Here is a 12,072-nt window from a genome sequence, read left to right as displayed (position 1 = left end):
TTCAGGCATTCAACTATCTGGCTGTTGCCTCTACAGGGAATGCGTGTTAAATTTGCTATATTTGCAGAGTGTTTAAAGTCACTCCTTGTCCCGGAGGCTCTATTTGAGATAACAGTGGAAATATTGTAAACCTTGTTTTCTACAAGGCTAACTGAAATAGCCTTGGGCCCAGACATGATTTTGGCTATGCATAATGGACCCTGCCTATCTCAGCAGTCAAATGTATTCTCTAGACGTAGGGAAGCCGACAGGACGTTCTTGTTCTTGCACTGTTCTTGACGTTCTTCGTTCCTGATCTTGCGCCTCTGTATCGCTAGTGCCAACAGCGTCAACCGTCGAGGGGGGATGGGTGGGGGGCAGGGCACGGTTGATGTTTGTGGGGCCTGGCGTTTGATTTGGGGGGTGATTCTAGTCCCCTCTTTAATCAAGTCGTTCATGCTACTGGTGAACTCCAGAAGAGGTATTGGGGACAGGGAAAAAGATGATGATGAGGAGGAGGAAGGTGATAGAGTTGGTTGATCTTCCTCATTGAGAGACTCCTCTGTGTCTCCTCCCTCTTCTAGCGTGACCGTGGCTGCAGAGTCGACAATCTCCTCCAGGCTGTCATCAGCCTTTGTTTTTGTTTCCGAGTTATCAGAGAGTTCATTTGTTATGGCTGTTCCACCATCCTTGGTAGGGGGAGGTGTGGCGCCCCCCTCCCCCTCAGCAGCAGTGGGGGGTGGTGTGGTAGCGTCTACACAAAGCCATTCATGTTTTTCAGCAGCGGTAGCAGATAACAGAGCACTATCAGTTGTTATGGAATCTTGTGCTCTGGCCTTGACAGAGCTTGGTGAAGACATAGGAACATTGTAGAAAATGTTTAACATAAACAATTTTGCTCCCAGCTTGTTCAATTTAAGCCCGTCCGAGGAAAATAGGTGTCTTCTATCCCAAAAAAAATTGAAATTGTCAATAAAATGTACAGATTTGTTGGTGCACGTAGTTGAAAGCCATTTGCTCAGTGCAGACAGTCTACTGAAACGTTCATCGCCGCCTCTTGTAGGTGGTACTGGGCCGCTGATGCACACCTTCACATCAAGTGAGCTGATTTTGCTGAATAAGGCAGTGAAATTCTGTAATGGTCTTTTTTCATTTAATATCTTTTCAATTCTTTATTTTTTTGTATTAAAAAGGTCTTAATAGTCATTCAATTGTGATTTTACTGTTATCTAGGGATGCCCCCCCCAAAAAAATAAAATAATGTGGGGACTCCCCTGGGGGTCCCGACCCACAGGTTTAGAACCACTGCTGTAAAGTACACTTTAAAAATGTAACGTTCAAATAAGCTTACTTGTGGAAGTATTCACACCCCCCTTCTTCTGAACAGTGTTTGGCTTTTCAAAATCACAGTGATGACATTTTTTGAATACTAACCCCAACTGTGTCTTCCATACATCTAAGTGGGACTTTAGAATGTAAGGTGGGCCTGCTTCAGAATATTCTAGCACAGTGTGATTTACCTATATGTATGTACTGTATGGCATTTGTATCAACTTCCTGAGGCCTTAAAATAAACAATTCTCCTCTGGCAACTATATACATTTTTGCGTATTTTATTTAGTCTTGTAGTGTGAAACTGTGAGCAGCTCATTTCCGGCATGCTGGACAGATAGGCGTGCAGTGGTGGAAAAAGTACTAAATGTTTTTACTTAAGTAAAAATATCAAAAGTATAAAAGCCGCCATGAATTGATTGATTCCTCTTCTGTGTAGAGGGAGCACAACGTTACTGTTCTATAAATTTACTTCTATGGTTCTGTATCTCAGCACCTCTTCTCATATTCTCGACACATCTCATATTCTCCAGATAGAGGATGAACTACATATTTAATATTGCACATGTATGTATTATTATTACAAACAATAATTAGTGTGAAGGCACTGCTAAGCTGTTTAGACACAGTTAAAGGGGTGAGGGTCGGGTTTTCATTGGCTAACGGGCAAATGAGCCGAGGGGGAGATTTCATTGGCTAGAAACGCGGGAGGAAAATGAAGGGAAGAGAAGGGGGATTTTTTTGGTTGGCTGGAAAAGGAATGAAATTGAAGCCGGGAGCTCTGTGAATGGTCATATAATGAAGCTTCCTTACAGTCCACCAGGGGCTGGGTGGGTAGAGCTAGAGATATGGCCTCCCTGATGGTGTCTGTTGATATCTATACGTTTTTCCGTCCATTATGAATCAAGCCTCTGTTTCGCTAACTACTAAGGGTTAGATCACTGGTTCACAAAACATTTACCAATAAAAAATGTTTTTTTCTCCTCTGAATGGAAACTAGTGAAAATAGTCGATCTACAAGCTCACAACGCGTTGCTATCTGAAAAGTTGTGAGACTGTAGATCGGCTATTTTCACAAGAAAGTATGTCATACATAAAAAACAACTACTCTCAAAAAAGCATTTCATGTTATTTTTTTTAAATTGCACATGTCTTGTCAGAGTCATGCTTTGTACAATGCAATTTAAATGTACCCTGCATTGAGTGAGGTTTGAACCGGGGACCTTCAGAACAAGAGGCTAACAATTTACTGATTGAGCTATTCGATCCACAAATTTGTCAGTGAGAAAGGAGAACCTAAACACGCTTTTTTTTTATGAAGCCAGGCCTGTACAATATCCATGGCCACAGACAGAAATCGAACACTCAACCTTCGGACTCACAGGCTGTCACACTAGTGATTGAGCTAAGGCTTCATGGTGTCTGTTGAAGATCATAGACTCTTGCCTTCTGCCATGAACGGAGCCCCTGTATCACTAACACTAAGATCAGTCACAAAGCATTTACCAATAGAGAAATGTGATATCTCCTCGGCACCAAAACTAGTGAAAGTAGCCGATCTACAAGCTCACAAAGCGTTAACGCTTTGTGAGCTTGTAGATTAGCCTGGCTCCACCCCCTGAATCGCTAGCCTCGCATTCAGGGTCTGGTGACGCTGTCGAAGGCGGGCTTTTCTCGGTTGAAAATCTGTACGACAAATCTGGATCGGGATAATCCAGTATGAACCAATCGCCAAAGAGTCCAACTTTGGCCACGCCCCCATCTCAGAAAACGGCTGCACTGAGCAGGCTTTCAGACTGAATAATGGAGTGAAACGAAAATTCAGGCTGAGTGTCAGGCTACTTGTACAGTAGATAGTTGCTATCCAAAAAGTTGTGAGATTGTAGATCGGCTATTTTCACAATGAAGTACGTCATACATTGAAAATAACTACTCTCAAATAAGCATTTCATGTTATCTTTAACAATTGCACATGTATTAATTGATACAGTCGTGTTGTGTGCAATGCAATTGAAATGAAGACTGCCTGAGGTGAGACTTGAACCAGCGACCCTGTGATTGCAAGGCAGATGGTTTAGCAATCAACCATTGGACCAACAGACCAGAACTGGTGAAAAAGGAGATGACACAGTTTAACGCAAAATGCTCAGAAATCCTGGGTTTAAATGTTTTTCAAACTGCTCAATATGGCGGAAAATCTAAGGGCGGAGCTTACTGGTCAAAGTGATAGATGTGTTCCTCATGAGTCAAGGCACATGTGTAAGCAAGTTTCATGGCTGTCGGCCAAACGAGGCATGACTTTTGCCTGTTTAAAGTTTGCATTTTCAAAAAATTGCTATAGCGCTCCCCTTTGGCCAATTGGAGTAAGATTGGTTTCAGTGATATTTGGAATGACCCTCTACATTATTGCAAAGTCTACATTATTGCAATATTAATTGGCTCATAAAAGCTCAACATTTTCACTTAGAAAAAACCCACCGCCATAAATCTGTCGGCATAGGTCCAAAGTACATGTGTAGAAAGTTTCGTGCAGATTGCTCAAAAATCCCAGGAGGAGTTTTATTTTAACTGCTTTTCATATAATTCAAAATGGTGGGAGATCTAAAGGTCAGAGGACAAAAGTCAGAGTGTGAAAGTTGTTAGGCATGAGAAGACGCATGTGTGTATCGAAGTTTCATGGCTGTAGGTCAAACAGGGCATGAGTTGTACCTCATGCCCTGTTAAAAGTTGGCATTTTTCAATTGAGCCAACCATTGGCCAATGGTTGTGAGTTTCGTGCCATGGCCGTTTGGCATAGCCCTCTACCATATTGCTGAGTTTCGTAAAAAGTGGTTAGGCCAGAACTGCAAAAACGGCGGAAGAAGAATAATGTAAGCCAAGAGATGCAAAGAGGATGTTTTAAAGCGAACATTTTTAACTCCGATCTGTGCTTCTGGTGGTCCCTGGAACAACATATTTTGAGATGGGGGTCCACGTCCAAATACTTTTTTCAAGATTTAAAAAAAAAATACCAGATTACGTGTAGAAGAAATCTAAAATGACACAGATGCGTTCCCGGATTGAATGGGTTAACAGATTGAACATTTTCAATTATAGCAGCCTAAACCATTTTACTGAGTAAGCATCCGTAATCTACAGTAGTTTTGAATTGGGTTTACTGCCATGCAAACGGGTTAAAAAGCTCACTCCCTCCAGTAGTCATAAACGACACAGTGGTTCTGCATACTGATCTGATAGTTTATAAAAGCACTCTCTCTAATACACCAACGTCGAACTACATAAAACAAAGCATAAACAAACAAACACTCGCGTTAACAACAGAAACATGATGTAAACATTGTACAAATAAACAAACACAAAACAAACTAAAGCAAATACAAACAAACACACCTTGCTGGCTGCATATAGACTTGTAAAGGGAATGAGTCCACGTGCCCACGACAGACTCGCAGCAACACAACTGCAATACAAATCATTTCATCAACCAAACGTTCAAACCCATATAATGTTCAATTATGCGATTCTTTAGGCATTAAAGATGCAGGACAAACACAGACCTTTCTCACACACCTCTCCTTCGCTCAAGGGAGGAAGTGCCACCACTAACGTGTCCGTGTCAGCTACCAGCTCCCTTATAAGGAGTTCCGGGCATTTAACACAGTTTCCGGTACAAAAACACTACTTCTAATGAGTGACTCAACAAATGGGCATGGATAATGGGCATAAATAATTATATTAAATAAAGAACAAAAATAAGGAAATAAAATGATTACTCTGGCAGTTACATTTAGTTTGCATTTCAGCGTAGGAGTCAGTGGTTTCACTCATTCGTGATGGCACACAGATTGATCTGATGGCTCCAGATTATGTTAATTGGGGAAAAGAAGAAAGTGAAAGTGTCATCTGACAATTTTATGATTCACGTCTGACTACACTGTGGTGTAACGTTCCCATATACAGTACATAATGTAACGCCGCATTAAGACCTGAGGCCGATTCTGAAAATGGTTTCTAAATCCTAACAGTTTTTTGAAAAAAAAAGAAGAAAAAAATCAATATTTAAAAAAATATATATATTTTTGAATAGCCAAAGAAATCTAAAGTGACACAGATGCGTTCCAGGTCTTAATGGGTTAAATATATGTACATATATATATACATAATTATGTCTTATACTTTCACTATACTGACTAGTGTTAATTTAGCACAGAGAGTGTCATGTAATAGCTACCATGTAGCTATTACATGAAATACCGGCCTCTGCCTCAGTCTACAACAGTGGTTTTCAACCAGTGGTCCGGGGACCACCAGTGGTCCTTTGAGGGGGTTCCAGGTGGTCCCCAGCTAAATGATGGAGAGTCGGTAACCAAATGGACCCTTACAGATCTTTAACTCCTGAGAGTGTAAAATGAAACCAAAATGGTGCCCTTACGGGTCCATTTGGTTTCATTTTATGCTCTCAAGAGCTATTGTTAAACATCTGCATGACTTCATTTACAAGAAGTCTAACACAATTAGAGAATGCAGAAGAATTGTTATTTTGATCAACGTTTGCCCGTAGTGTCGTCTCTCCTATATGGCACCAACATCAATACAGCATGAAATTGTCGACAAAATATTCTAGGTTCTGAGAGGCTAAATCTCATCAAACGGTGGTTCCGTGGCTCAATAAATGCCGAATAAATAATGGACCTTGATATGAAATGGGTTGAAAAAAAAACACTGGTCTGCAAGGGACCTTTGAACTGAGGGGTATTAGGACCCAGCGATGCCTGAGCTCTCAGCTAGGGGGACAGTGGAGTGTGTGTCTATTTGAAAGAAAAGGGGAGAGGAAAAAAAAACACACACACACACACACACACATCACACACATCACACACCACCACACAATGTGTGACAGTCACTGCCATACACAGCACAGGACAGCGATGAGAGAGGGAAGAGCAGCAGCAGTGAGGAGAGACAGAGAACATCTCAGCACTATCTCAAATTTTGATGTGAGTACCTGATCAGTGCGTCTTGACCTGACTGTGCGTGTGTGTGTGTGTGTGTGTGTGTGTGTGTGTGTGTGTGTGTGTGTGTGTGTGTGTGTGTGTGTGTGTGTGTGTGTGTGTGCCACCAGCAGAATCTGGAGCTTGCTGAGGGGGGGGGGGGCTCTCTCTGAAACTGACCATGTTCTTCACCTTCTGGGCTAACCTGGACTCAGTATAATAGACTTGCAGCAGCTGACTTACTGAATGTCTCAGTCATGAAAGATGTACCTCTGGGCTTATAGGCCCACAAAGACAGATGTGGGGATGTTTCATATGAAATCAGTCAAGTCAGAAAAATAACCTGGCCTGGGTGAACTAACTGAGCCATCATGGGTATGTATGTAATCAGTGATCATTATTATTATTATTTTTGTCTTGATTCTTGAATTTGTTTTGGTGATGATGACCGTCCTAGACCTTGATCAGGGCTAAAAAATAAGAACGAAAAAGTGACAATAACATTCATCGTGTAAAATAAGAATAAATCAAGGAACCTTTTGAAGGATGTAACTTTAACTATACAACTTAAGCCCTGCTGTATGTTGAAAAAAGAAATGTCTTTTAAATGGCTGTAGATTTTAATATCCTGTGCATCTGGCATCTGGTAATGAGACAAATGATTCGAAATTAAGTCTCCATATACCTTGTACTTCAACATTATGCTTGATCTGTATTCTGCACTGATAAGACAACTTCCAATGATCAGGTGGGATGGTGGTACAGAACTTAATGTGACAAGCCACACACACACACACACACACACACACACACACACACACACACACACACACACACACACACACACACACACACACACACACACACACACACACACACACACACACACACACACACACAGATGGGGGAAAAAACTAATCTTAACCCTAACAGAAAAAAACATTTTAAAACATAACATTTGTATAACTTACCAGAGCAGTGACAGGTTGTTCCAGAATTAGGAACTGTAATGGATCTCTACTCCAATGGTAAAAAAGTAAACCATACAATCCAACTGTGTACTTGGAAAAGTGTGCTAGTGTCATCTTTAAACCTTATTTTCCTCCCACGTATTTGAACAAACACTGATATTATGTGTTATGAAGACAACCAGAATAGTGTGGACAGTATTTGTCTGTTACGTAAACATTTGAGGTCATGTGGGCATGAGGTTAGATTTCAGAGCTCCATAGAGTGAATTGCCACTCACGCATATTGCATGTATTTTTTTTTTATGTACTGTACTACTATTTAATTTGAATTCAGATCTGTAGCAGTTTGGGAAATCCTTGTTGCCTAAATGAGAGTTTATACTGGTAGTGAAAAACTCCGATCAGATAAGAGTGTCTTCACTACTCTTATCTTCACTACACACAAACAAGAGTGGAAAGACTTTCAGTTGAAATAAACATTATCTTGCTTTCACATAAACATGCCTATTCATTACTGTATTTCTACCATCAATGTTTATGTTTATTTAAGTATCCCCAGTAGAAGAAGCACACGGGTGTGCCTCTATAGTCTTCCTGGGGTCCTGAATACAGAAAATACAAACAGACAGACATGCAAGAAATGACAAGACACATCTCCCAAACACATTTAGATATAAAGGAAAAGAAAAAGAAAATCAAGCTAAGCAGATACAAGTGAGAGACATTAACAGGTATAAAGTTATACGTAAGCAGGCAGACTAAACAGATAAATTAATTACATAATTAAAGGATATAAGAATACACAACAGGTATGTGCTTATCCTGTTATTTGGCCAAATATTTCTTGGAATGCTTTTAACAGTATATTTGGGCAGATAGTAATATCAGGGCTTCTCAAAGTGCGGCTCGGGGACCCCCAGGGGTCCTAGGGGGGATTCCAGGGGTCCCCAGCAAAAGTAGTTAATATAGCATCACAATCATTTTAACCACTTTATCCATTTATATGTTGGCTATTTTTTTTTCTTTTATTTTTTTTAAACACAAAACTTCTCTTCTAGTGGTCCCTGACTCACCCCATTTTCAGTTGGGGGTCTGTGGCCAAATACATATCAATTTGGGGCTCCTTGACACGAAAACCTTTGAGAACTACTGCTGTATAATGATGCTAATGTGTTCTTGGAGCTGGGAGTATTATGGGTCCAGAGGCTGCTCATGCTATAAACATGCTCAGAAGCCATAATGTAACTGGTAGACCAAGCTGGACGGGTTATCGCTGCTAATGACGTTACACACAGTAGCATTGGGGAAACAAAGACATTTTCTGTTCAAACATCAACCATTGCCAGGCATTCATGTGTAAAATGCCTGAATCCGTACGGCCGAAGGCCGGAGATGATGTTTTTGCCCCTGTCCATCCATTTGTCTGTCCGTCTGTCCGTCCGTCAGTCTGCTTAGAGTCCCCCAGGCTATGCAATACCTTTGAAGCATTTTCATAATCAGCGCACAATTGATTGTTTTCCTTATATATCGTTTTGGTGGAACAGAAGAAAACATGTATTATACTCACCAAGCATGCCAAGTTCACCAATATTTGCCAAATTGTTTGCCATAACAATGATCGCTTGCACAACAGAAATACAGTATGTTTTTCTCTCTTCAACATAGGAGATCCAGATTAAGGATCCCTAACATAAGGAATGGATGCAGTTGGATTGACGAGTTACACATGAATAATGGAGGGGAATTCTGGTCCATTGATAGCCTCTGACCCAAACCTCACCACAGCCCCGTGGGGTCCCCATCCCACCGTGCCCGCCGACGTGGGCGTGGTCACCAGCTCCCAGTCGGAGATCAAAGACCTCATCGGGCTCTTCTTCATGGTGACCCTTAACCTCATCGCTCTGCTGGCCAACACGGGCGTCATGGTGGCCATAGCGCGCGCCCCTCACCTGAAGAGGTTCGCCTTAGTGTGCCACCTCTGCGCGGTGGACCTGCTGTGCGCCATCCTCCTCATGCCCCTGGGCATCATCTCCAACTCGCCCTTCTTCGGCACCGTGGTGTTCACCGTCCTGGAGTGCCAGGTGTACATCTTCCTCAACGTGTTCCTCATCTGCCTGTCCATCCTCACCATCACGGCCATCAGCGTGGAGCGCTACTTCTACATCGTGCACCCCATGCGCTACGAGGTGAAGATGAGCATCAACCTGGCCATCGGCGTGATGGTGTTCATCTGGGTGAAGTCGGCGCTGCTGGCGCTGGTGTCGCTCTTCGGCTGGCCGGCGTACGGCAACCACAGCTCCATCGCGGCGGCCCACTGCTCCCTCCACTGGAGCCACAGTCGTCTGAGGAGGGTGTTCGCCGTGCTCTTCAGCGCGGTGTGTTTCCTGCTGCCCGCCGTGGTCATCTTCGGCGTCTACTGCGCCGTGTACAAAGTGGCGCGCTCCGCCGCCCTGCAGCGGGCGCCGCCCGTGCCCGCTTGGGCGGACGCGAACCCCGCCAAGAACCGATCGGACTCCATCGACAGCCAGACCACCATGATCGCCACCAGCCGCAGCCTGCCTCAGAGACTCTCCCCGGAGAGGGCCTTCAGCGGGGGCAAGGCCGCGCTCACCCTGGTGGTCATCGTGGGGCAGTTCCTGCTCTGCTGGCTGCCCTACTTCACCTTTCACCTGCAAATGTCTCTGAGCAACTCCACGCAGAGCCCCGGCGACCTGGAGGAGGCGGTCACCTGGCTGGCCTACTCCTCTTTCGCCATCAACCCCTTCTTCTACGGCCTCCTGAACAGGCAGATCAGGGAGGAGCTGGTGAAGTTCCGGCGGTGCTGCGCCACGCAGCCCGTGGAGCTGGGGGCGTCCAGCCACGAGGGCTCCCTTCAGGAGAACTTCCTCCAGTTCATTCAGAGGACCAGCAGCGCGGCCGAAACGCGCTCCAGCTGTGCCAACTCCAGCCCCAGAAACACTGTGGACCAAGGGGTTAGAATCCCCGGACAGATACCCGAGGAACAGGCCTAGACACTGCATGGGCAACAAGAACTATACAGCAGGGGTCTTCAACGTTTTTTTCAGGCCAAGCAAGGACCCCTTAGCTGAGAGAGAGATGAAGCAGGGACCGCCCACTACATATTGTATAAAAATTGTGTTTTTCATAGATTTCATACAGACTTGTTTGACAACACTGTCTTTGTGTAGTGTTGTGTGGATTCATGTTAATGTGTATTTTCATACAGTTAACCACTTAACCCCCCGCCCCACCAAAAAAAGAAAAGAAAATTGGTGAAAATAGCAGATCTACAAGCTCACAACGCCTCTCAGCGCGAGGCGTTGTAGATCTGCTATTTTCGGCTAATATTCTCCTCAGAATAGGGATGCTAGGGTTCAATTGGTTAATGTAAAAAAAAAGAATCATATCACACAAAGATTTGGCGGCCCCCCTGTAGTAACTCTGAGGACCCCCTGCAGGGGTCCCGGACCCCCTGTTGAAGACCCCTGAACTACAGTATGGCTTGGGAGGGCCAATACATGTGAGCATTCTGTCCTCATAAACCATGTTAACCTAAATGCCGTTTATTTAATTGCTTTCTGTTATTGTTTAGTTCTGTGGTTTCTCACTCAAAGGGCAGGGTGATGCCAAATACTTGAAATAATCCGAAATATCTTCTTTTGTTTACTTTTCCTATTTATGATGGTCTGAATTTTAACCATGATGTTGAAATGTTGTTTTTTCCCCGTTTATGAATATGTGCATTCTTGAATATAAACAAAAATGAAACTAAAACACTAAATAACACAGAATTACACAAATGAGTGGTTTCTTTGAGATCTCCTTCACACAGACAATGTCTGCTTTTCAGTCCAATAAGGACATAATTAAATGCGTGTGTTTCTTACAGTAACACTGTTGAATGTTGATATTCAACATTCATATTAGATATCATCATCATATGCTACTCTCCACAGCAGTGAATAACGTGATAAGCAGCATTATTCCAGCATTCACTACCAAATATGCCATTACAGTAATGGTTCTCAAAGTGCAATTTTGAGGGGTTTCCAGGGGGTCTCCAGCTAAATTAGTTGATATAGTATCAAAATCAACTGTTTGAAAATAGCCGATCTACAAGCTCACAAAGCGATGAGCTTGCAGATCTGCTATTTACAAAAAATATATTTTTTAAACATTTTACCAACACAAAACATGTATGGGGGTCCCTGGCACAAAATATATTCAGATGGGGGGGGTCTGCGGCCAATTACATATTCATCAGCTATACATCAGCGATGTATAAGATCACCGATCTACAAGTTCACAAAACTATGTGACACGCTGTGAGATTGCAGATCTGCTATTCTCAAAACGATTAAAAAAATAAACATTTTACCAAGACAAATCATGTATAATGGGGGTCCCTGGCACAAAATATATTCAGATGGTGGGGTCTGCGGCCAAATACATATCAATTCGGGGGGTCCTCGACGTGAAAAAGTTGTGAGAACCACTGCATTGCAGCACTAATAATAACACGGGGCCCATTCATTGCAGGCACAGTGTGAGAGAAAAACGACTGCATTAGTGGGGGGCATTGCCTCTACGAGTCTCTATCCCCGTACGTAATAGAGATACTCTGACAGAGAGGGGGTTAATGTCGTCTTGTTCCCGTCGCCATGGAAATGGAGCGAGCCAGGGAACTCACATAGCAACAACGTCCTTTTGGCTGCACGCGCGTGCTTAGCTTTGCACACTGATTGGAGCCTTAGTGATTCTGTGGCTCTCTCTGGCCTCGTGCCCCTTCACATGAGCAC

At 43.3% G+C, this 12,072-nt stretch overlaps 2 protein-coding genes across 2 annotated transcripts in view; one reads left to right on the top strand and one right to left on the bottom strand.

Annotated features, from left to right (window-relative positions):
• Positions 1–12,072, bottom strand: part of LOC308082504 (B-type lectin plumieribetin-like) — a 130,492-nt gene that overhangs the window by 18,131 nt on the left and 100,289 nt on the right. The window lies entirely within an intron of this gene.
• Positions 6,248–10,509, top strand: gpr61l (G protein-coupled receptor 61-like). The gene is made up of 2 exons (XM_080423168.1): positions 6,248–6,308; positions 8,939–10,509. The coding sequence occupies exon 2, from the start codon at positions 9,007–9,009 to the stop codon at positions 10,282–10,284; it is 1,278 nt and encodes a 425-aa protein (XP_080279294.1). The 5' UTR covers positions 6,248–6,308; positions 8,939–9,006; the 3' UTR covers positions 10,285–10,509.

The sequence above is a fragment of the Gymnoscopelus braueri genome, assembly GCF_963280865.1.
Source record: "Gymnoscopelus braueri genome assembly, chromosome: 3".
Classification (NCBI taxonomy): domain Eukaryota; kingdom Metazoa; phylum Chordata; class Actinopteri; order Myctophiformes; family Myctophidae; genus Gymnoscopelus; species Gymnoscopelus braueri.
Note: the sequence above shows the minus strand (reverse complement) of the source record. Positions and strands in the feature narration are given on the sequence as shown.